A 26,667-nucleotide genomic window follows, 5' to 3' on the forward strand; every position below is an offset into this window, starting at 1 on the left:
ATTCAGAAAAAGTGATCATCATTTTATCCACATTTTCAAGATATTTTTATCCTGATTTTGTTATCTTTGAAACATCAACAGATCATGTATTTTTCTATTTTATTCAATTATAATACTGAATAGATAATTAGGTGATAATTGCCTTGCTTTGAGACATTTGCCTTCCAACTCCTCCCTTATGCATTCATTCTTCCATAATAACTTGGTAATAATCAACATATCTCATTATTTCTCATGCTGTGTTAAGAGACAAATATATATCCAATTTTCTAAATATTTTCCCATATGCTTCTGAATAATGATACAGCATTATCTTCTGTTTTCATGCCAACACTTTACAATGTGTCCTAATCTCATTCTGGGATACAGAAGGATGGCTGTGGTGGTTTGATTCAGGTGTCCCCCATAAACTTAGATGTTCTGAATGCTAGGTTCCCAGCTGGTGGAGATTTGGGAATTAATGCCATCTGGAGGGAGTGTATTATTGGGGGTGGGCTTATGGATGTTATAGCCAGTTTCCCCTTGCCAATATTTGGCACACTCTTCTATTTCTATTGTTCACCTTATGTTGACCAGAGGGTGATGTCCACCCTCTGCTCATGCCATTGTTTTCCCCTGCCATCATGAAGCTTCCCCTTGAGCCTGTAAGCCAAAATAAACAACTTTTTCCCACAAGCTGCTCTTGGTTGGGAGATTTCTACAAGCAATGCAAACCTGACTGCAACAGTAAAGTGGTACTGAGAATAGGGTTGCTTCTAAACACCTGACTGTGTGGCTTTGGCCTTTTGGAGCTGATTTTCAAGAGGAATGCGGAAGGAGTTGAAACCTCTGCCTAAGAGATGCCTTGCAGTGCTGTAAGTACAGCTTGATGGACTATTTTGGTCAGAGTTGAAAGACCTGAATGCAGTATGAACTATGGACTGTGAGGTTTGGCTTATGAGGGTGAGAAAGAACTTTGCCTAGACTGGGCTAGCAGTTTGTGTGAGAAGCTTGCTGTTATGCCTGGGTCCTGAGAAGTTGTGCAGGGTTGCTTTGCATAGAAATGAACTGATGTGAGCAGAGGGATATGCACAGAAAGAAAAATCTTTGGGTAAACTGCTGCCTGTTCACCTGCAATTTGTTTGAGAGATTACAACCATTGAGATTGGGCCAGCTGACCTGCACTGGGGCAACATGAAAAATGTAGATGCTTTTGAAGGGGCTCAAGTGCTCAAGGAGTGTCCTGTTCTTCAAAGTTTGCTTTATTCCCCCCTGGATTAACAAATTGGCATCCTACTTGGTATTGTGGAATATAAGAAATGCAGGAAAGATAGGGTCATTGAGTTTGCAACACAGTCTTGTGTTTTGGAAATGGCCATGGGCAATGTTAAGCAGGTTTGCTGGATGCCTTCATGGAGACCCCATGGAGCCATGAAGATGAATTGTAGATTGCAGTGGAGATTCTGGGACCACAAGATGGCTGCTAAGGAAAGCTGCCGCCCCGAAGAAGTATTCCAGGACTGTGAGTAGCCTAGCTGGAGGGGCAGAATTGGAATTACAGAGACTTGTTGCTGTTTAGAATTATCAGACTTGCAGATTTGTCACTGGCTAGAGTTGTTGGACTTGGAGTTACAGTTTGATGTTTGCCCTGGTTGTTTTAAATTTTATACCGGCTGAATATTTCCTTGCTATGCACATGCTATCTTTTGTAGTGTGAATGTTTATTCTGTGCCATTATGGGTTTTGGGGGGATTTTTTTGGTATTATGGCTCAGTTAAAAGATCTTGCACTATGGGGATGTTTGGACATCATTGGTATTGATAAAAACTATGGGGACTTTGAAAGTTGGACTGAAAGCATTGTATTTTCCATCATGTATGGATATCAGTTTATGGGGCAGAACGTGGTGGTTTGATTCAGGTGTCCCCCATAAAGATAGGTGTTCTGAATGCTAGGTTCCCAGCTGATGGAGATTTGGGAATTAATGCCTCCTAGAGGGAGTGTATTGTTGGAAATGGGCTTATGGGTGTTATAGCCAGTTTCCCCATGCCAGTGTTTGGCACACTCTCCAGTTGCTATGGTCCACCTTATGTTGGCCAGGGGGTGATGTCCACTCTCTGCTCATGTCATCATTTTTCCCTGCCATCATGGAGCTTCCCCCTTGAGCCTGTAAGCCAAAATAAACCTCTTTTTTCCCACAAGATGCTCTTGGTTGAGTGATTTCTACCAGCAATGAGAACCTGACTGCAACATAATATTAAGTGAATCTCAGAAAGACTAAATTCCTACATAAAACTTTTTTTTTTTGAGGTAGAGTTTCACTCTAGCTGAGGCTGACCTGGAATTCACTATGTAGTCTCAGGGTGTCCTCAAACTCATGATGATCCTCCTACCTCTACCTCCCGAGTGCTGGGATTAAAGACGTGTGCCACCACACCTGGCTTTTTCATTTTTTTTTTTCTATATAAAACTTTTTGCTTTTCTAATTTATCTCCTTTTTCTTTTCTTTTTTTTTGTGGTTTTTCGAGGCAGGGTTTCACTCTAGCTCAGGCTAACCTGGAATTCAGTATGTAGTCTCAGGGTGGCTTTGAACTCATGGCAATCCTCCTACCTCTGCCTCCCAAGTGCTGGCACTAAAAGTGTGAGCCACCATGCCCGGCTCCTTTTTCTTCTTTATTAAAATATTTCATTTATTTATTTATTTGTTTATTATTTGAAAGTGAGAAAGAGGCAGAGAGATCAAGAGAGAGAATGAACACAGCAGGGTCTCCAGCCACCTCAAACGAACTCCAGACACATGCACCAACTTGTGCATCTGGCTTTACATGGGTACTGGCTCAGAAGTTAGGCTTTTGCCTGCAAAACCTAACAACCTGAGTTCAATTCCCCAGTACCCATGTAAAGCCTGATACACAAAGTGGTATGTCCATCTGGAGTCATTTGCAGTGGCTAGAGGCCCTGGTATGTCCATTCTCTCTCTCTATCTCTCTCTCTATCTCTTGCTTTCAAATAAAAATATTTTTTAAAAAAATGAATAGCCCAAATTTTTCATGTGCCCTCTTTTTGGAAATTGAAATATTTTAAAGATTAGCTAAGGAAATGGAACTAGGGCTGGATAGATAGCACAGCTGTTAAAGCACTTGCTTGCAAAGCCTAACCACCCAGGTTCTATTCCCCAGTACCCACATAAAGCCAGATGCACAAAGTCATGCCTGCAATTGGAGTTTGTTTGCAACAGTTAGGGGCCCTGGCAGACCCTTTCCTCTCTCTTTTTCTCTCTTGGCTTGCAATAAATAAATAAAAATAGTTTTTAAAAATTAAAAGTGGAACTAATCTCAAATAGAATATCCCAAAGGTTTCATGCCACAATGATGAGTCTTTCTAGACTTGACATAGTATATTTTTAGTCTTAGAAAATAAATGCAGAAATTTCACTTACCATTTCAGGGACTCTCACCAACATATCTTTGCAGCGAAATATACATGTAGATGCTCTTTCAAAATCCCCTTGAGCAAATGCCTGAGAAACGATGTCAGTTAATGATTAAAATTAGATGACAATGTATTCATCTCTCACTCAATTTTAGCATATTTTTAATTCATTCATTAATTAATGTGTGTGTTTGTATGTGTATGTGTGTGTCCAGAGCTTCTTTCCACTTTAAATAAACTCCTGACACATGCACCACTTTTTGTGTCTGGCATTACATGAGTACTGGGGAGTAGAACCCTGCTCAGCAGGCTTTGCAAGCAAGCACATTTAACTACAGAGTCATCTCCCCAACCCAATGTTAGCATATTTTAAAATGTTTATTGATTTATTTTGAGAGATAAGGACAAACAGGGAAAGAGAGAGAGAGAGAGAAAGAGAGAATGGGCATGCCAGGGCCTCCTGTTGCTGCAAACAAATTCCAGATGAATCAGCCACTTTGTGCATTTGGCTTCATGTGGGTACTGGAGAATTGAACCCAGGCCATCAGGCTTTGCAAGCAAGTGCCTTTAATCATTGAGTCAGTTATCTGTCCTTTGGCATATTTTATGTTTTGTTTTGTTTTGGTTTTGGTTTTTGGTTTTTTGAGGTAAAGTCTCACTCTAGCCCAGGCTGACCTGGAATTCATATGGAGTCTCAGGGTGGCCTCGAATTTACAGAAATCCTCCTACCTCTGCCTCCTGAGTGCTGGGATTAAAGGCGTGAGCCACCACACCCGGCTCCGTTAGCATATTTTAAATAGTGTTTAAGAGCTCTTATTTGGGAGCTAGAGATGTAGCTCAGTGGGAAAGGACCTAGGATTCACAAGGTCCTAGATTCTATCCTTAGCACTACACCAAAAAAAGTCTTGATTTGTTTTCTAATATTTTAATAAATTCTAATTGATCTAGCTAAACATCACAGCCAGCTCAAAATATACAGGGAGAAACTATAAGAATCTGGTAACAGAGTTGATACTAAATGAGTGTAAGACAGTGTTGTGGTTTGATTCAGGTGTCCCCCATAAACCTAGTTGTTCTGAATGCTAAGTTCCCAGCTGATGGAGATTTGAGAATTAACGCCTCCTGGAGGGAGTGTATTGTTGGGGGCTGGCTTATGGGTATTAAAGCCAGTTTTCCCTTGCCAGTGTTTGGCAAACCCTCCTGTTGCTGTGTCCCACCTTATGTTGGCCAGGGGATGATGTCCACCCTCTGCTCATACCATCGTTTTCCCCTGCCATCATGGAGCTTCCCCTCGAGCCTGTAAGCCAAAATAAATCTCTTTTTCCCAGAAGCTGCTCTTGGTTGGGTGATTTCTAACAGCAATGTGAACCAGACTGCAACAGTAAAGTGGTACCAGAAGTGGGGTTGCTGCTAAACACCTGACTGTGTGGCTTTGGTCTTTTGGAGCTGATTTTCAAGAGGAATGTGGCAGAATTTGAAACCTTGGACTAAGAGATGCTTTGCAGTGCTGTAAGTACAGCTTGATGGTCTATCCTGGTCAGAGCTGAAAGACCTGAAGGCAGTAAGAACTATGGACTGTGAAGTTTGGTTTATGAGGGTGAGAAAGAGCTTTGCTTGGACTGGGCTAACAGTTTATATGAGAAGCTTGCTCTTATGCCCATGTCCTGAAAAGTTATGCAGGGTTGCTTTGCGTAGAAATGAACTGGTGTGAGCAGAAGAATATGACACAGAAAGAAAAATCTTTGGGTGAACTACTGTCCGTTCAGCTACAACTAAGAGATTAAAATCTTTGAGACTGGGCTAGCTGACCTGCGCTGGGGCAACAAGAAGAATGTAGACTCTTTTGAAGGGGCCTGAATGCTCAAGGAGTCCTGTTCTTCAAAGTCTGCTTTAATCCCCCCTGGATTAACAAATTGGCACCCTACCTGGTATCATGGAATATAAAAAATGCTGGAAAGAGGGTCATTGAGTTTACAACACGGTCTTGTGTTTTGGAAATGGCCATGGGCAATGTTAAGCAGGTTTGCTGGTTGCCTGCATAGAGACCCCATGGGGACATGAGGATAAACCGTGGCTTGCAGTGGAGACCCCGTGGAGATGCTGGGACCATGAGATGGCTACCAAGGAGCTGCCGCCCCGATGAAGTTTTCCAGGACTGTGACTAGCCTAGATGGAGGGGCAAAATTGGAATGCCAGAGACTTGTTGCTGGTTAGAATTATCGGACTTGGAGATTTGTCACTGGCTAGAGTTGGGGCTGGAGAGATGGCTTAGCGGTTAAGCACTTGCCCATGAAGCCTAAGGACCCCATTTCAAGGCTTGATTCCCCAGAACCCACGTTAGCCATATGCACAAGTGGGCGCACGCATCTGGAGTTTGTTTGTAGTGGCTGGAGGCCCTGGCGCACTCATTCTCTCTCTCTCTCTCTCTCTCTCTCTCTCTCTCTCTCTCTCTCTCTCATTCTCTCTGCCTCTTTCTCTGTTGCTCTCAAATAAATAAATAAAAATAAACAAAAAACCCCACAATTGGTGCCAATAATTAAAAAGAAAGGAGGTAACTTTCTCCTACATGGAATTTAATGATGGTAAAAAGAACAAACCTCTCTAAAATCATATCCTATCAGATCTGTAAGGTATAATAATGTATACAAATAGATCAAGAGCTGTATGTTCATTGTTCCTTGGAAGACAGAAGACTTCAAAGTTGGATTTGTTGTTCAACAATGGATTATGGCTGTTATACTGGGAATTAAAGGCAAGACTGGTTATTACACTCAACCACTAGGAACTCATGAAACTAAAAAGCTACTGTACTGGCAAGCAAACCAGCAACAGAGTCAATAGGCATCCCACAGAATGGGAGAAAGTCTTTGCCAGCTAGACCTTCAACAAAGGTTTAATATCTAGAATCTACAAAGAACTAAGAAAAATTAAACAATTAAAGATCAAACAACATAATCAAAAACTGGAGTAGAGAATTGAACAGAGAATTCTCAAAGAAAGAAATACAAATGGCCATTACATACTTAAAGAGATGTTCAATATCTTTAGTCATTAGAAATGCAAATCAGGGCTGGATGTGGTGGTGCACACCTTTAATTCCAGCACTCCAGAGGCAGAGGTAGGAGGATCGCCATGAGTTTGAGGCCACCCTGGGACTACATAGTGAATTCCAGGTCAGCCTGAGCTAGAGTGAAACCCTACCTCAAAAAAAAAAAAAAAGAAAAGAAAAGAAAATGCAAATCAAAACAACTTTGAGATTTTGTCTCAATGCAGTCAGGATAGCATTCATCAAAACAACTTGAATGATAACAAATGCTAGTGAGGCTGTGGGGAAAGAGGAACCCTTACCCACTGCTGGTGTGAGTGCAAACTTATACAACCACTATGGAAATCAGTATGGAGACTCCTGAAAAATATGAAAACAGATCTACCATTTGATCCAGCTATACCACTCCTGGGCATATACCCTAAAAATTCATCCTTTACTACAGAGATAATTGTTCAGCCATGCCATCTCAGGTTGGTCTCAGACTCATAGAGATCCTCCTACATCTGCCTCCTGAGTGCTGGGATTAAAGGTATATGCCCAGCTCACAATATTCTTTTTATAAAAAAATTTATTTATTTGAGAGAGTGAGACAGAGAAAAAGGCAGATATATATAGAGAGAGAAAGAATGGGCACACTAGCCATTAGCCACTGCAAATGAACTCCAGACCCTTCTGCATCTGGCTTTATATGGGTACTGGGGGATTCAGCCTGGGTCCTTTGCAGACCACTGAGCAATCTCTGCAGTCCTCACAGTCTTCTTTTAATCCCAGAGCATCATTCATGCTAGCCAATCATTCTAGCACTGAGCTGTACACCCAGTATCTCCACAGTCTTAATTGTCTTAGCACAGGTGACTACTCATCCTTTGTTTCACTGTGTAATTTCATTCGTATTTATTTTAAATCAATTACACTATTGTCATGCATCTGTTTATGCAGCTGTACTTTCTATAAACCTTAAATTTATATATGAGAGGCACTCCATGTTAATGTTACTAATCTTCTCATTTTGAAGGCACAGAGCAATAATTCATATAGTATCCCTCTACATATGTACCTGACCAGAATAATTCCCTTTCCTAATCTATACCTGCCTCCTCTCTATTCACCTCTTCCAACCTGTTTCTCCCTGGCCTTTTGCATTCTACCTATAATAAGTTCATATACATGTTATTTTGGACAAAGTAACTAAGAAAAAGTATGAGCTCAGAGATGAAAGTTCATATGCATATTATTTTGAAAATATTTTTCCCTTGACTACGTTATTCTCTAACCTTGTTTTGCCCTTCTTGTTCTTCTTCCTCTCTGTCTTCTCTCTTTTTTCTCATTGTCAAACCCTCAGACATAAATGTACAGCAGTAATTGTTCTCAAATTTTAAGATTCAACAAAATCACATGGACAGCTTCTTAAAATGCAGATTGTCAGATGAGTGCTCAGCACTGAAACAACTCTATCACACCTTCTAAGGCTCAGGGTCCACTGCAGAAGAGGTGGCAGAAAGAATGCCAGAGCCAGCCGGGTGTGTGGCACACACCTTTAATCCCAGCACTCAGGAGGGAGAGGTAGGAAGATTGCTGTGAGTTCAAGGCCACCCTGAGACTCCATAGTGAATTCCAGGTCAGCCTGGACCAGAGTGAGACCCTACCTCAAAAGAAAAAAAGAATGTAAGAGTCAAAGGAAGGGTAGGACTTCTTACAACACACTCCTTCAGACACAAAATTGATATTCATGACCTCATAGGGCCTGACACTAACTACACAAGGCCATCATAATAGGAGGAAAAGATGATGACATCAAAATAAAAGATAAACTGAGAGGGGTAAGGTGCATGATGAAGAGTGGTGTTTCAAAGGGGAAAGTGGGAGGAGGGAGTAAATTATCATGGTTATTGTCTATAATTATGAAGGTGTCAATAAAAAGAAATAAATTTTTTTAAATGAAGATTGTCAGACCCTGCCTCCAGAATATATGATTTCTTGGTTCAAGGGTGGTATAGCAAGAGAATAGGGTGTTGGAGAGAGCAGCGTCAACATCAACATATGCAGGAGCTATGTAAAAACTTATAAAGAATCCTGAGACTCTTGGCCCAGAAATTTTTGAACATATGCCTTTCCCCCAGCTCATTGACCCAGTTCTGCTCTCAGGAAAAGCCTTTCTCTCTTTTTTTTTTCCTTTTTTTAATTAGTCATGGACATACTCGGTATGTAAACAGCACATGTTGCTACTATCCTTTCCCTCATCCCTGCCCCCCTAAAGGGACCCTCCTCATTGGGGATGCTGGTCATCCCCATGGGGATTGTGGGTTGTGCATTGTGGGGGTAACCATCAGTTATGAGGAAGAGGCAATGTCGCTGTGCATAATGTCTCAACTTGTGGCTCTAACAATCTTACTGTCCCCTCTTCCAAGAATTTCCCTGAGCCATGTTGGGTTCCTTTTAAGTCTACTTCAATGATGGGCTCTTAGGAGCCTCTGGACCCTTCTCTTTCTTAATCAATGTTCTCTATTTCTATTACCTTATCATGTGTCCCTGGTACCATTCCTTGTCATGGAAGATAAACACTTGGAAATTTCAGTAGGTGGGCCCCTGGACTCAGACCTGCACTTATGACAGTGGGACCTAAGAGTGTGAATTTCTAACAGATTTTCAGGTGATATGGATGTGGCTGCTCCACATGTAGAGCATCACAGCTATAGACCAACTCTTTTTTTAAAAAAATATTTATTTATGAATTTGAGAGAGAGAAAGAGGCAAACAGAAAGACAGAGAATGGGTATGCCAGGTCCTCTAACCACTGCAAACCAACTCCACATGCATGCACCACCTCATGCATCTGGCATTACATGTGTACTGGGGAATTGAACTCAGGTACTTAGGCTTTGCAGACAAGCACCTTAGCTACTAAGCCATTTCTCCAGCCCTAGACCAATTCTTTTTTTAAAAGCAGTCTTTTTATAGTTTTATTTTGATTTATTTATTTGCAAGAAAGAGGCAGAGAGAGAGGGTGCACCAGGGCCTCCAGCCACTGCAAATGAACTCTAGATGCACGTGCCCCCTTGTGTATCTGATTTACATGGGTTCTGGGGAATTGAACTGAGGTCCTTTCGCTTTGCGGGCGAGTACCTTAATTGCTAAGCCAACTCTCCAGCCACCTAGACCAATGGTTCTGCATTTTTTTTCTTTTGGTCGCAGGAGCTCAATAACTTAAAAAATATTCAGGAATTGAAATATTTTGCTCATCTATAAGTAATATTTTGTGGCCACATTGAATAAGTTTCTTTTTCTGCTTTCACGATTACTTGTTTGCTTAATTGGCTCATTGAGGTTAGAGAAGGTACAGAATTCCATTCTCCTTTAACCAATGCCCTCACTTTAACTACAAACACACTATGAGGTTGAGACTTGATCTGGCATTGTAAGTCAGCCAGTCACATAATGAGGACTTGCATTTGGTTGTCAGCAACTCTGACCCTGTATCTATAATAAAGAAGATCCTCTCTTGAGGCACGCTTAGAAGCTTTCAGATTGTGAATATACAACACAAGCTGAGAAATTACATCTCTAAGCTCTTACTTTTCCTTAGTCACTTTATCCAAAGATGCTAGAAGTAACCAGCCAGCATGATATTTCTTAGTTTTCCAGAAATATTCTAAATATTATGCATAGATCCACTGAATTCCTTGAATCAGGAGTAACAGATGCATTTATCTTGCATAGATCTTTAAACAGTTTGCATCATGGATTATTGGTGATTTCTAGACTATCAAGAAAATGTTTAACAACTTCACATGTACTCAAATTAGAGGCTGGCTCCAGATACTACCTAGCCTATTAGAGAGATTCATCCTTAACAATTCTGTTCTTCAAGAACCAGTCTTGAAGCCTAGGGAGATGGATCAGCAGTTAAAGTCATTTGCTTGCAAAACCTGCTGGATGGGGTTCAATTACTGATTAGCCATTACCCATGTAAAACCAGACCCACAAAGTGGTACATGCATGTAGAGTTCATTTGTAGGAGCTGGAGAGATGGTTCAGCGGGTAAAGGCACTTGCTTGGAGTTCAACTGCAGTGGCAAGAGGCCTTGGCATGTGCACATGCTTGCTTGCTCTCTCTTTCTCTCTTTCGTTCACAAAGAAATTTAAAAAAAAATAAAGGCTGGGTGCGGTGGTGCACACCTTTAATCCTAGTACTTGGGAGGCATGACTAAGAAGATTGCTGAGTCCAAGGCCAGCCTGGGCGTACGTAGTGAATTCTAGCTTAGCCTGAGCTAGAGCAAGACTCTGCCTCAAAAAATGAAATTTAAAAAATTGAAAAGAATAAGGCTTGGTAACAAAATCTGCATAAAGCATGGTTCTCTAGAAGAACAGAGTGAATAGAATGTGACATTTTATAAAGGGGATTTGTTATATTAGCTAACAAGAAAGGGCTGGGTAATTCAACAATGGCCACATGTATGACACAGAGGCAAAGAACCCAGTAACTGCTCAATCTAAAAAGCTAAATGAGTCAACAGTCCTTGGTGCTGAAAGCCTATAAGAACCTTGGTGTGTTGCTGGTATTGCCAGCACCCCCACAAAGCTGAAGAAGCTGGAGTCTAATGTCAGAGGAGGACCTCAGCAGCAGCAAGACCAGGAATACAGGCAGGTACATGTGTACTGCTTCTTCCTCTTTCTATGTGGGCCACCCATTCAAAGGTGCCTGCCCACTTTGAGGGCAGATCTTCCATGCTCTGCCAATCCTCTCTTGAAACATCCTCATAGAAAGGCTCAAAATGTGAACTCACTAATACAAAATGCCAATCTAGATCTGGACCCTAATAACAATCTATGCTTGTGCTAGCTTATTATGTTTCCCTGGCTAGTCTTGAATTCCCAGGCTCAAGAAGTTGGGACTATAGACAAGAACCACCATACCTCACTATAGATGTTTTTCACATGAACTATTGTCAAACGAAATGTACTTCTGTTCCAGCATAGCATATATTATAAGCAGTTGATAATCTGGTGAATATATACAGTTAATTTCTTAACTGAAATATTGCTTTTTATAGACTGACAGATGTGATAGCTCAAAGGCATAGAACAAATTAGTAAGAGTTAAGCCATAAAACTGAGCATTCTGGGATGAAGAGATGGCTAATCTGTTTAAAGTGCTTGCTTGCAAAGTCTGATGGCCTGGGTTCAATTGTCCAATACTCAGGCAAATGCACTAACTGGCACATGTGTCTGGTGTTCATTTGCAGTGGCAGAAGGCCCTGGTCCATCTTCACTATCTCTCTTTTTGTCTCTCTCTCAAACAGATAAAAATATTTTTAAGAGGCTGAAGAGAAGACTTAGTGGTTAAGGAACTTGCCTGCAAAACCTAACACGCTAAGTTTGATTCCCCAGTACCCACATAAAACCAAATTCACAAAGTGATGCATGCATCTGGAGTTCATGTGCAGCAGCTGGAGGCCCTGGCACACCCATTCTTTCTATATCTCTTCATCTCTCTATGCTTGTAAAAAATAAAATTTTTTTTGTTTATTTTTATTTGAGAGCGACAAACAGAGAGAGAGAAAGAGAGAATGGGAGTGACAAGGCCTCCAGCCACTGGAAATGAACTCCAGACACGTGTGCCCCCTTATGCATCTGGCTAATGTGGGTCCTAGGGAAGAGAGCCTCGAACCGGGGTCCTTAGGCTTCACAAGCAAGCACTTAACCGCTAAGCCATCTCTCCAGCCCCAAAATAAATATTTTTTAAAGCTGAGTATATCTGTAGAGTGGAACACATTATACTGTATTTAAACCTTGAAAACAACTATGGTAAGGAAAGGACTAATCACAAAAGATCAGATTCTTATAGTCCTACATATGTAAAATGTAAATAACAGGCAAATTTAATACACAGAAAGTGGATTTGTGGTTTTGGGGACTAGGATCAGAAGAAATGGGGAGTGACTGCTAATGGGTAGGATATTTTCTAGTACTGACAAAAATGTGCTAAACTCAGACTGTAATAAACATTGCACAAATTGTGAATATATTAAAGTCACTTATACATTACAAGTGAGTAAATTTTATGGTATAAGAATCATGTCAATAAAGATATTGAAAAAAAGAGATATTGAAAACAAAAATAAAATTAGATGTTTAGGCCTGATTCATTTCCAGAAGGCAAACTCACACAATTTATATTTTGTCAACTGAAAATGCATACCTAATTCCATGATAACATAAGAAAGAAACCAGTTGGGCAAACAGAGATAAAGAACAATTTTGAAGATTTGAAGATAATGCGACAATAGCAGACTCTTAAAATATAAACAATGAGCCAGGTGTGGTGGCACATGCCTTTAATTCCAGCACTTAGGAGGCAGAGGTAGGAGGACTGTTGTGAGTTGGAGGCCACCCTGAGACTACATAGTGAATTCCAGGTCAGTCTGGACTAGAGTGAGACCCTACCTCAAAAAACAAACAAATAAATAAAACAAAATAGATAATGCCAGGGGTGGAATCACACACCTTTAATCCCAGCACTTGGGAGGCTGAGGTAGGAGGATCACCATGAGTTCAAGACCACTCCCAGACTACAGAGTGAATTCCAGGTCATCCTGGGCTAGAGCAAGACCGTCCTTCAAAAGACAAAAAGAAAAGAAAGAAAGAAAGATAAAAGAAAAATAAACATAAAAACAAAACAATTAATTGCAAAAGAGATGGCACCTTTCAGGCCAAATATTCAAGACATGTTGTGAACATAAGATATTCACAGTCACAGGTGTTTCAGGTATAAGTTGCTACCATAAATAAATGGCAGAGGTTGAATGAAATAGTTGAAAATTATATTTAGCTATTTTCTTTATTTTTACTCTGATCGACCACACCACAGATTCCAATCACTATTAGTAACATCACCTTCAGATATAAGGCAAAGACTAAAAAGGGTCAATAGAGAATATAATATTCTATAAAAGGCCAGGGACACCTGACTTCTAACAGATTATATTTAATAACTTTTGTAAATGCATACAAAATGCCCTCTTTTAAGGTCACAGTACTTATGATACTTACTGACTCTGCTTGAAAAGAAAGAACTTGGAAGACACCCTTTTCCACAGTAATCTTCTGAAAATTCAAATTGGCCTCAGTGTCACAACTCTGTGTTAATCTGGTATACAATTTTTCCAAACTCTGAAAGATGAAACAATATAATGCAGTGATAATAATTACCACAGAATGGTACTATTAATTCCCACCACTAACAATGGTAACTTACAGCCATGGAAGCGTGAAAAAACTCATCAGCAAGCAAAACATTTCCAAGATCTAACCAATTTTTTCCTGTTTTCATATTCATCTAGAAGAGAGAAGTTCAAAAATAATTTTAAAACTCCATGTGTTCCCAAAACTTACTGGAAAATATTGGGAAAAATAATTAATCCCGTTCATAATAAGTCAAATAGTGTATTCAAAAAATCAGCATTTGGGGCTGGAGAGATGGCTTAGCGGTTAAGTGCTTGCCTGTGAAGCCTAAGGACCCCGGTTCAAGGCTCGGTTCCCCAGATCCCACATTAGCCAGATGCACAAGGGGGCGCACGCGTCTGGAGTTCGTTTGCAGAGGCTGGAAGCCCTGGCACACCCATTCTCTCTCTCTCCCTCTATCTGTCTTTCTCTCTGTGTCTGTCGCTCTCAAATAAATAAATAAAGATTTTTAAAAAATCAGCATTTATTAAAGTTCCGTGTTCTCTTTTAAATTCCACTTTGAAAGAAGTGATCTTAAAAGCAATAACATAGCTGGGGAAATGACTCAGCAGTTAAGGCTATTGACTTCAAAGCCTAATGACCCAAGTTTGATTCTCCAGTACCTATATAAAACCAAATGCACGTGGTGGTGCGTGCATCTGGAATTCATTTGCAGGGGCTAGAGGCCCTGACATGCCCATTTTCCTCTTTCTGTCCTGGCAAATCAATAAATAAAAATATTTTTAAAAGCAATAATAAAAAATGCCTTTGAAGGCACATCTTGTGAGAAAATACTCAAAGAAAGAATCAGAATTTATATTTCTTTATTTATTTGGCAGAGAAAGACAGGGAGAGGGGCAGGGGAAAGAATGGGCACTCCAGGGCCTCCAGCCACTGCAAGCAAACTCCAGATGTGTGTGCCCCCTTGTGCATCTGGCTAATGTGGGTCCTGGGGAATCAAATGTGGGTCCTTTGGCTTTGCAGGCAAATGCCTTAAACACTAAGCTATCCCTCCAGCCCCAGAATAATTTATAGAGAATGAAAACAGTTCAGAAAACAATGTTTCACAAAACTGAAGAAAGTTACATGAGAAGCATTCAACAATGAATCAGCAAACCTTGGCTCTAGTTTTTAATTTAGTGGTGGACTGAATATAAAATGACCTTCATACCAATGAGAAAGTAATATACAGAAAATTGGTACTGAAGAATGGAGTTGTTGCTATAATAAACCTAATTTCATGGTGCTAATGTTTTGGAACTGGCTTGAGAGAGAGATGGGGAAAGATGTGCAACTTTGAACTAGAGAAGCCTTACAATAATATAAGCAGACCTTAATGAATCTTTCTGGTAGGACTTTGAAGGACCAGAAAGCCAACAGTAATGTGAACTATGTAGTCTTAATTCATGAGGTTATACAAGAGAAAAGGGGTTTTATTAGGAACTAGGCCAGAGGCGGTTCATGTTATATGCTGGCAAAAAATCTGACTCCATTCTACCTGTGTCCTGCAAATTCAAGCAAAGTTGAATTTATTTTTTTTTTCATTATTTTAAAAGTATTTTATTTATTTATTTTTTTTATTAGCATTTTCCATGATTATAAAAAAATATCCCATGTTAATTCCCTCCCTCTCCCCCACACTTTCTCCTTTGAAATTCCATTCTCCGTCATATTACCTCCCCATCACAATCATTGTACTTACATATATACAATATCAACCTATTAAGTATCCTCCTTCCTTCCTTTCTCTACCCTTTATGTCTCCTTGTTAACTTACTGGCCTCTGCTACTAAGTATTTTCATTCTCACGCAGAAGCCCAGTCATCTGTAGCTAGGATCCACATATGAGAGAGAACATATGGCGCTTGGCTTTCTGAGCCTGGGTTACATCACATTATTATTTTTTTTTATTTTTTTGGTTTTTTGAGGCAAAGTCTCACTCTAGCTCAGGCAGACCTGGAATTTACTATGTATTCTCAGGGTGGCCTTGAACATTCTTGGCAATCCTCCTACCTCTGCCTCCCAAGTGCTGGGATTAAAAGTGTGCACCACAACGCTTGGACCTGAAAAGTTGAATTTAAAAGTTATGGACTAATGTGTCTGACAGAGGAAATTTCAAGGCAGAAAAACATTGAATCTTTGATACTTGGTCTTTTTGCCACCCTGATTCTGCCATAAAAGAGAGGAATATATAGAGCGGGAAGATATGAAAAATATAGTTTGACATAGAAAGAAATGTAACCCAGAGACTGAAGTTGGTTCAACTATAATTATTTAAGAGATTGTCATCATTAAGGATATGACAATTGCTCTGCACTTGGACAATAGGAAAGATGTCCTTAGGGCAAGGCACAATGCACTGAAGTCTCTATCTAGTAAGAATGTGAATTCTTTTGAAAGGAAAAGTCCTAAAAAATATATATATATATCTCTAAAGGAAGTATGTCTGCTCCCCAATGTCAGCATACAGAGGCTGCTACAACTGTGGTTCAACGATAGTGCTCATTTCCATCTTACTTAAGAACTTAGCAGCATTGCCCACATAGCACTGGTTTTGGAAGAATGAAATATACAAGATGTAGGAGTATAGCACCAAGGTTCCAGAGATCTGCTGAGGCTAAGCAATGTGAGACAGAGTTGAAATCCCTGCAAGAAGACCCAATGAGGCCACTGCATAAAACTGTGAAGGTGAATCCTAAGTTACAATAGAGACTCCAGGATTTTAGAGATGCCAGGACTATGGAGCAGCCACCAAGAAAAGCTACTGGCTTGGGATGGATTCTGCCTAGGAAGCAAATAGCACAAGTGGAGATGCAAAGTTTCTCAAGACTTTTGGAGCCCAGATGATTTCGCTGTGAGTCCCAGACAATGGACATGGAGCTTCATGATTTCATGATTGCCCTGCTGGTTTTAGTTGTGTTTTGGTCCAATATTTCCTGGCTATGTCCCCATTCCTCCTTTTGTAATGGGAATGTTTACTCTGTGCATAGCAGTGTTGAAATTATATAACTTGTGTTTTTATTTTGCAGGACTCAGTTGGGACGATCTTGAGTCTCAAATGAGACACTGGAGTTTAGAATTTTGGGGTTTTTTTTTTTGGTTTTTTTTTTTCAAGGTAGAGTCTCACCCTAGTCCAGGCTGACCTATAATTAATTCACTATGTACTCTTAGGTTGGCCTTAAACTCACAGTGATCCTCCTACCTCTGTCTCCCAAGTGTTGGGATTAAATGTGTGCACCACCATACCCAGCAAGTTTAGACTTTTGAACAGTGTAAAGACCATGAGGACTTTTAAAAGTTGCACTAGCCAGTTGTGGTGGTGCATGCCAGTAGGATATTGCTGAAGAGGCGGAGGCAAGAGGACCAGGAGTTCGAGGCCAGCCTGGGCTACATATATAGCCAGGCGTGGTGATGCACACCTTCAATCCCAGCACTAGGGAGGCAGAAGTAGGAGGATCACTGTGAGTTTGAGGCCAGCCTGAGACTACATAGTGAATTCCAGGTCAGCCTGGGCTAGAGTGAGACCCTACCTAAAAAAAAAAGAGAGAACAATGTGAAAATTAATAAAAGTGGAATGATATACATATATGAAATTATAATTATGAAACCCTCTGTTTCATATAGCAAATAAAAAACATGGCAATGTTTTTAAAAATAAAAAATAACCCGGGCATGGTGGCACTTTAATCCCAGCACTTGGGAGGCAGAGATATGTGGATGGCTGTGAGTTCGAGGCCACCCTGAGATTACATAGTGAATTCCATCCAGGTCAGCCTGGGCTAGAGTGAGACCCTACCTCAAAAAACCAAAAATAAAGAAAGAAAGAATGGTCATAAGTTGATTTTGCTAGTTAGTTATAGACAAATGGGTGAATCATAGTACTATCCTCACTGATTTTTCTGTATGTTTGAGGTCTTCCATAATAAAATACTATTTTAGGGCTAGGACAAAACCTAGCACCACAGTGGTGCTCATCTGTGATTGTAATCCCAGCATTTGAGAGGCAGAGGCAAGAGGTTCAGGAATTCAAGGCCAGTCTCAGCTACAAAGAAAGTTGGAAACCAGCCTGAGCCACAGGAGACCCTATTTCATAGAGATAGGGGAGAACAAGAAAACCCTGGGAAAGTTGGGCATGGTGGCCCATGTCTTTAATCCCAGCACTTAGGAGGCAGAGGTAGGAGGATCACTGTGAGTTTGAGGCCAACTTGAGACTACATATTCCAGGTCATCCTGGGCTAGAGCGAGACCCTACCTCAAAAAACAAAAAAGAAAGAAAGGGAGGGAAGAAAGGAGGGAGGGAGGGAGGAAGGGAGGGAGGGAGGGAGGGAGGGAGGGAGGGAGGGAGGGAGGGAGGGAGGGAAAAGACAGACCTTGGGAAAATATATGCTAAAATTGACTTGTTTTTAAGGAAAAAGACTGGAATAGGGAAAAATGGAAAGTAAACTATTACCTTTTATTATTGTCATTATTTTTCTGAGAAATTTAAATTTATACAAGCATATATAGGTTATTTGGAAGAAATATATATTTAAAATAAATAACTTTTGTAGTGTGTGGGGGTTTAATACAATGCCTCAACCAACCCTAAGTCAATTTTTCTGCTTTGTTTTGTTTTGTTTTGTTTTGTTTTGTTTTGAAATGGTCTCATTTACCCCAGGCCAGCCTTGAACTCTCTATGTAGCTCAGAATGGACTTGAACTCCTGATTCTCTTTATCTCTATATCCTGAGTGGGACTATAGGTGTGCACCTCCACAACAAGCTCTTAAGTTTTAAAATATTAATAATTAGTGACTGGGGAGATTGTTCAGTGGGTGTTTGCTTGCAAATCCTGAAATCCTGGGCTCAATTCCTGAGTAGCCACATAAAGCCAGATATACAAAGTGGTGCATGTATCTGGAACTTATTTGCAGTGTTGAGAGGTCCTAGTGTGCCAAACATTCATTCTCTCTCTCTCTCTCTCTCTCTCTCTCTCCCTCTCCTCATAAATAAATAAATAAAATTTTTAAAAATAAAATATTAGTAATAAAAGAGGATGCTGTTTAGTTCCAACAATGATTGGATAGCTTGATTCAAACTGGCCTTCCCACTGAAATAACATTTTATAAAATTGGACAAAACATAATTGCTTGAAGACATTGGAGTGACTGCAATCTTTAGAAGAAAGCAACCAATCAAAGTAAACCCCATTTTTATCCTACCACATATGACACAAGGTTTATCAGGTGCTTGTCATACCATTTACCATGGGCAGGCATAATTATTGGAACATTTGCCCATTTTATGTCCACTTCTCATAAAAAATATAATTTTAATCCTATAGTACTCTAAAATAGATATTATTATTCTCATTTTATAAATGAGAAAACTAATCATCCAAAATCACATTGCTAGTGAATCACAGGGCTGAATTCAAACCTAGGCTTTCAAACTTCAAATCTTGAGCTCTTGATGGGTGCTGATGTGTGTTGCCCCAGCTAAGCAGGAGACAGACACAAGAGGCTCACTTGAGACCAACAGTTCAAGATCAGTCTGAACAACAAACTAAGATTCTTCCCTCAAAAATAAATAGAGATCTGGAAAGATTGCTTAGCATTTAAGGTGTTTGCCTGCAAAGCCAAAGGACCTAGGTTCAATTCCCCAGGACCCATGTAAGCCAGATGCACAAGTTGGTGCCTGAGTTCAACTGCAGCACGTGAGGTCCCTGGCATGCCCATTCTCTCTCTATCTGACTCTTTGTCTCTTCCTTTCTCTCTCATAAGTAAAATAAATAACTTTTTAAAAAAATGATAGATAGCTAGACACATAATAGATATATTGATGATAGATGATCGATAGACATAGATAGATGTTAGATAGATAGATAGATAGATAGATAGATAGATAGATAGATAGATGATAGAGAGAGAGACAGACAGACAGACAGATAGACAGGCAGGCAGATAGATGATAGATGATAAATAGCCGAGTGTGGTGATATACACCTTTAATCCTAATACTTGGGTGGCAGAGATAGGAGGATCATCATGAGTTTGAGGCCAGCCTGGGACTATACAGTGAGTTCCAGGTCAACCTGGGTTAAAGTGAGACCCTACCTAGAAACAAACCAAAATAAATAGATACATAGATAGATAAAAAGAATAAAATAAATAAATCCACCCCACAGGCTGCTCGGAAAAGCCATCTTTGCATTGTTCCCAGGCTCCATCTCTCGGCTCTCTGGAAACACCTCCTCCGCCTGCCTTCCCTCTCTCCCTCCCTTTGGCCGTGGACTCCTGGCAGCATTTTCTCTAGTCTTCTAACTCTCGCTTTCTCTTTCGTGCTGAAGTGGCTCACCGGCGTGCCCCACCATGTCAGACGTGGCTGTGGACAACAGCTTCGAGATCACCACCAAGGATTTGAAGGAAAAGAAGGAAGTTGTGGAGCAGGCAGAGAATGCAAAAGAAGCCCCTGCCAATGGGAATGCTAGTGAGGAAAATGGGGAACAAGAGGCTGGCAATGAGGTAGATGAGGAAGAAGAAGGTGGGGAGGAAGAAGGTAATAGTGAGGAATAGGATGGAGATGAAGATGAGGAGGCTGAGGCAGCTAAGGGCAAGCCGGCAACTGAAGATGATGATGTTGGTACCAAGAAGCAGAACACCGATGAGGATGACTAGACAGCAGAAAAGGAAAAGTTATTGAAAAAAGGCCACTGTGACCTGTTCACTCTCCACCACCCTCTCGGGATCTAAACGTGGTCACCTTCCAGTAGAGGCACAGGCCCGCAGCCAACCATAGGCAGCGCCACCCGCAGATGACACAGGCTCCTTACCACCCCACCAAAACCACAATAAGAATTTGCAACTGGGGAGGAGAAAACCAAAACTTCAGAGGCCTTGCTTTTTGTCTTAAAAGTACTTTAAGGGCTGGAGAGATGGCTTAGCGGTTAAGCGCTTGCCTGTGAAGCCTAAGGACCCCGGTTCGAGGCTCGGTTCCCCAGGTCCCACATTAGCCAGATGCACAAGGGGGCGCACGCGTCTGGAGTTCGTTTGCAGAGGCTGGAAGCCCTGGCATGCCCATTCATTCTCTCTCTCTCTCTCTCTCTCTCTCTCTGTCTTTCTCTCTGTGTCTGTCACTCTCAAATAAATAAATAAATATTTTTTTTTAAAAAAGTACTTTAAAAGGAAAATTTGTTTGTATTTTTATTTACATTTTATATTTTTATACATATTGTTAGGGGTCAGCCATTTTTAACAATAAGGGATGACCAGACCAGCCTTCAGAGTATTCTCTGTCCAACTTTTGACTTTACTTGTGGTGTGACCATGTTTATTATAATCTCAAAGTAGAAAGAAAAAATACCTTGTAAACAAAAAAAAAAACCAAAAACAACAACAAAAAATGTTATTCTGAGCATTCTAGTAACTTTTTTGTGTATGTACCTAGCTGTACTATAAGTAGTTGGTTTGTATGAGATGGTTAAAAAGGCCAAAGATAAAAGGCTTCTTTTATTCCTTTTTTGTCTATGAAGTTGCTATTTATTTTTTGACCTGTTTTTATTTATTTATTCATTTATTTATTTATTTATTTTGGTTTTTTGAGGTAGGATCTGGCTCTAGCCCAGGCTGACCTGGAATTCATTATGTAGTCTCAAGATGTCCTCGAACTCACGGTGATCCTCTTACCTCTGCCTCCCAAGTGCTTGGATTAAAGGAGTGTGCCACCATGCCTGGCTTTTTTTGGCCTGTTTGATGTATGTGTGAAACAATGTCCAATGATAAACCGGAATTTTATTTTGCTGAGTTTTTCTAACAATAAATAAATTCATGACCTCATAGTGGCTGTCATATGCACAAAACCTGCATAATATTGGGCCCATAAACAGCTTATTGTGGATGATGGAGGAGAGAAAACATTAATAGAGAATAGTAGGAAAGAACAGGCTGTTCTGTGGAGGGGAGTGGGAGAGTAGACAAAGGAGGATGGTGGGGGATTATGTAAATTATCATTTTTTAATTTTAATATATTAAAATAAAAAAATAAATAGGGGCTGAGAAGATAGCCTCACTTGCCCTAGAAAAACTCTTTTAAGGTTAAATAATACCATACTTTGGGGTGGAAAACTGCTATCCAGTCAAGTTAGAAGTGGCAAAAGTATAAAGTAATTCATAAACCCAGAACTATATATTCAATATTTAGTTTCAGTGAAGCACTATACAAATACCTATAGTACTTCTGAGAGCTTCAACTCTCAGTAGTAGTAGATATACTAAAGGCAAAGGAACACTAAAGAATTCAACTCACAAAAAGTCAGGTGTGGTGGCGCCGGCCTTTAATCCCAGCACTTGGGAGGCAGAGGTTGGAGGATCGCCCTGAGTTCAAGGCTACCCTGAGTCTACATAGTGAATTCCAGGTCAGCCTGAGCTAGAGTGAGACCCTACCTTGTAAAACAAAAGCAAAAACAAAAACAACACAAAAGGAGATATGTTTGAGCCAGGCATAGTGGCACATGCCTTTAATCCCAGCACTTGGGAGGCAGAGGTAAGAAGATTGCCACAAATTCGAGGCCACCCTGACACTACATAATGAATTCCAGGTCAGCCCAGGCTATATAGTAAGACCCTACCTCGAAAAAAAAAATCAACTCACTTCCAGTTTCTCACTAACTAAAATCACGTTCATAGAATTAACAACAACTATCTTAGTTCACTTTATTTCCTTTCCTTATTAATTAGAACTTACCAAAATCTGTCTTTGCATAGCTTCAGAAGAACCTGAGAATTTACACATATATCCCAGCTTGCATGCAACATGACATACTGCAAAGGACAAATGAGACAGTCATTAAAAAACAAAACAAAACAAAAAAAGCCGGGCATGGTGGTGCCTGCCTTTAATCCCAGAATTTGGGAGGCAGAGGTAGGAGGATTGCTGCGAGTTCGAGGCCACCCTGAGACTACATAGTGAATTCCAGGTCAGCCTGAGCTAGAGTGAGACCCTACCTCGAAAAACCAAAAAAAAAAAAAAAATCATTCTCATTTTATACATTTATACTTATAAAGAGGAACAATGATTGACATGAAAACAGTTTTGTTATCAGAAAAAAAAAAAGCTGTGTTTTGGGCTGGAGAGATTGCTTAGTGGTTAAGGAGCTTGCCTACAAAGCCTAAAGACCTGGGTTCAGTTACCCAATACCCAGGTAAACCCAGATGCACAAAGAGGCTCTGGTATGCCCATTCTCTCTGTAGCTGGGCATGATGGCACATGCCTTTAATCCTAGCACTCGGGAGGCAGAGGTAGGAGGATTTCTATGACTTTGAGACCACCCTGACACTTCATAGTGAATTCCAAGTCAGCCTGGGCTAGAGTGAGACCCCACCTCAAAAAAAAAAAACAAAAATGTGCTGTGCCTTGGGTATCTCTCAGAGCTTTTGTTTATTTGTCTTCTTTTGTTTATCCAGTGCTTAGTTTTAAGCCTAGGGAATCACACATGCTAGATGAATGCACTGGCATTGGGTTACACCCACAGACCAAAAATAAGAATTTAATTAAATAAATGATCAATATTTAAAAATAAATGAACTTCTGGGTATGATGGCACCTGCCTTTAATCCCATCATTGTGGAGCCTGAGGTGGGAGGATCTCCATAACTTCAAGGCCAGCCTGAGCTACAGAGTGAGTTTCAGGTCAGCCTGGGCTATAGTGAGACCCTACCTCAAAATAAATAAATAATAAGTGAATGAATAAATAATCTAAAATTTACCCAATGAATTGTTTGCTTAATGCTTCAGTTGGAAAGAGATTACTCAAACTGTAATTTCTGCAGGTGATAAATCTAAATACCCATTGAAGATAACTTATTCCACATGATGCCCTGGCATGTGTTATGCTGACAAAAGAATTCTAATTAGAGTTGGAACTGACATCTATTCAACATCTGACCAAACCTATGGACATCAGAACAATCTCACATTTTTCCTACAATATTAAACTGTAAAAATATGGGCTGAGGGGGTGGCTTAGCAGTTAAGGCATTTGCCTACAAAGCCAAAGGTCCCAGGTTCAATTCCCCAGGACCCACAATAGCCAGATGCACAAGGTGGTACATGTGCCTGGAGTTCATTTGCAGTGGCTAGAGGCCCTGGCATGCCCATTCTCTCTCTCTCTCTCTCTCTCTCTCTCTTTCTCTCCATGTTTCCCTCTTTCTCTCTGTCAAATAAATAAATTAAAAAAGTCTTTAAATGATTTAATATATATATATGTATATATTATCTCAGATGACATGAGTTCCTGAAGTGTAATTTAGAAAATACCCATGCCTTCATTATACAGTTAATTTTCACTAAAAAATAGAAACGTGAATAAATCTAACCTATTGATTTGTGCAGTCTTCATCATAAAATGTATCTAAGTGCTTTAATGAATTTACATATAACTGAACTAGTTATCTTGTTTGTTTGTTTGTTTGAGACAGAGCCTTGTATAGCCTACCTGTCCCAAACTCACTATGTCGCTGAGGATGACTCTGAACTTCTAATTCCCTTGCCACCAGCACCCACAGGTTGCACCACTTGCAATTGTATGGGGTGCTGGGGATCAAACTCACCTAGAAATACATGCAAGTTAGGCAAGCAGTCTACCAGCTGAGCTACATCCCGAGCACAACTAATCACCTTTCTGTTAGATCTCAGCATTCATTCTACTCATCCTGGTACCATTTCTAATAAACATTCCATTGTAAACGTATCTTCTAATATATTTCCGTACAAATCTCTAGTTGGAGGCATCCAGCAATGCATTCAATTCTCCACTGTATCAAAACAGTACTACACACATAACAAACACCCAAATATCTGATTAAGAACTGATACATGAGTGAGGTGTGACTGTGTATGTCTGCAATCCCAGGACTTGGAGAGCTGAGGCTGGAGGATTGCAAGCTCAAGGCCAGCCTGTGACACACACTGAGTGTGAGGCCAGCCTGGACTACATAGCAAGAACGTGTCCAAAAGAAATTTATAAAGTAAAATGAAATAAATAGGGCTGAAGAGATGGTTTTGTTTATAAGGTGCTTGCCTGCAAAGCCAAAGGACCCAGGTTCAATTCCCCAGGACCCGCAAAAGCCAGATGCACAGGGTGGAACATGCATCTAGAGTTTGTTTGCAGTGGTTAGAGGCCCTGGCACGCCCATTTTCTCTCTATCTGCCTCTCTCTCTCTCTCTCTCTCTCTCTCTCTCTCTCTCTCTCTCTCTCTCTCTCTGTCTGTCTTTCTGTGTCTCTGTCTCTCAAATAAATAAATAAAATAAAAATAACTTTTTAACATTGAACTTATAATCCACTCCACATCTGACTTGCTGGTATGGCACTAAGTCCCAGCAGTAGGTACATATTTCATTAATCTTTTCTTTTGTGTTTGTTTAGTTTTTTTTTGTTGTTGTTGTTTTGTTGTGTTTTTTTTGTTTTTTTGTTTTTCAAGTTACAATCTTGCTGTAGCCCAGACTGACCTAGAACTCACTATGTAGTACCAGGCTAGCCTCAAACTCACAGTGATCCTCCTACCTCTGCCTCCCAAGTGCTGAGATTAAAGGTGTTCACCACCAGGCCCGGCCATTTCATTAATCTTATATGCTGTCTTCATATATCTCTATTGTTCTGTTTTCTTTTGAAGCTGCTATGTCAGCTGCCTTATCAGTAAAACATCACCCTCTGCCACCTCTGCATGCAGAATTGGCAACTTTAATCCCTCTCTGCTCTTTCCCTAAACAGGATAAGTTCAATACTCTCTTTCATGTCCAAGCTCCTTGATGATTAGTCTTTATAAACAACCCCCACATATGATTTCTTTAAAATCTTTAGTTGCCTATACTATTGGAACTTTTTTGACCTAAAATCTTGACAGTAAACTTTCCTTAATAAAAAGCAAGCTCTCTTTTGAGCCATGTGCTTCTCCAGTTGGACACCCTGTGAAGTTGCTCAGTTAAAACTCCTAGCCGGGCATGGTTGCAAACCCCTTTAATTCCAGCACTAGGGAGGCTAAGGTAGGAGGAGCGCAGTGAGTTCAAGGCCAGTGTGAAACTACAGAGTGAATTCCAAGCCAGCCTGGGCTTGAGTGAGACCCTACTTCAAAAACTAAGCAAATTTTTTTTTTTTTTAAAAGGCTCTGGTTGGATAGATGGCTTAACAGTTAAGGTGCTTGCCTGGGAAGTCAAAGGACACAGGTTTGATTCCCCAGTACCCACATAAAGCCAGATGCACAAAGTGGTGTGTGGTCTGGAGTTTGTTTGCATTGGCTAGCGACTCTAGCATGCCCCTTCTTTCTTCCTCTCTCTCTCTCTCTCTCTCTCTCTCTCTCTCTCTCTCTCTCTCTCTCTCTTTCTTCTGCCTCTCTCCCCTCTCTGCTTACCCCTCTCCCCTTCTCTCTCAAATAAATAAAATTTAAAAAGAAAAACACTCTGTCTAAGATCATGTTTTCTGTATCACCATCCCATAAATTATTCTCAGGTAAACACTGGGAGTCTTTCTTCTTCTGTAAGTTTGGTTGGATTTTTAAGGGGTTGTTTGTTTGTTCTTGTCTTATTTTTTTTTCTTCCTTAGTAATTCATCACAATGTTTATTGACCCATCTCATGAGGCACTTGGGTTTTGAAATTTTAAAATCCAAATATTTACATGGCAGCATGTCTCATTGTGACATTAATGGAAACAGGAAACTACTCTTTGATAGTCCTTCAGATTCCTTAAGAGTTTGATCAACTCTTCTCAATCATCCATATCCTTTCATATTTCCTCCAGTTCTCATTTTCCCATCTTTAAAAGAAATTGTTTGGGCTGGAGAGATGGCTTGGTGGTTAAAGCGCTTGCCTGCAAACCCACGTAAACCAGATGCATAAAGTGGCACATGTGTCTGGAGTTCGTTTGCAGTGGCTGGAGGCCCTGTACAACCCATTCTCTCTCTGTCTGCCTCTCTATCTCTCCCTCCCTCTCTCTCTCTCAAATAAATAAATAAATAA

General features: G+C 40.4%; 1 protein-coding gene across 1 annotated transcript in view; it reads right to left on the reverse strand.

Moving 5' to 3' along the window:
* The window catches only part of Tex11 (testis expressed 11), a 258,655-nt gene that overhangs the window by 226,316 nt on the left and 5,672 nt on the right, over nt 1-26,667 (reverse strand). The window contains exons 3-6 of the mRNA XM_004660917.2: nt 22,400-22,476; nt 13,715-13,795; nt 13,510-13,629; nt 3,419-3,499 (exon numbers count right to left, since the gene is read on the reverse strand). Coding sequence (XP_004660974.1) covers nt 3,419-3,499; nt 13,510-13,629; nt 13,715-13,795; nt 22,400-22,476 — 359 coding nt within the window. The remainder of the gene's footprint in view (nt 1-3,418; nt 3,500-13,509; nt 13,630-13,714; nt 13,796-22,399; nt 22,477-26,667) is intronic.

This window comes from Jaculus jaculus, chromosome X, assembly GCF_020740685.1.
Source record: "Jaculus jaculus isolate mJacJac1 chromosome X, mJacJac1.mat.Y.cur, whole genome shotgun sequence".
Lineage (NCBI taxonomy): Eukaryota > Metazoa > Chordata > Mammalia > Rodentia > Dipodidae > Jaculus > Jaculus jaculus.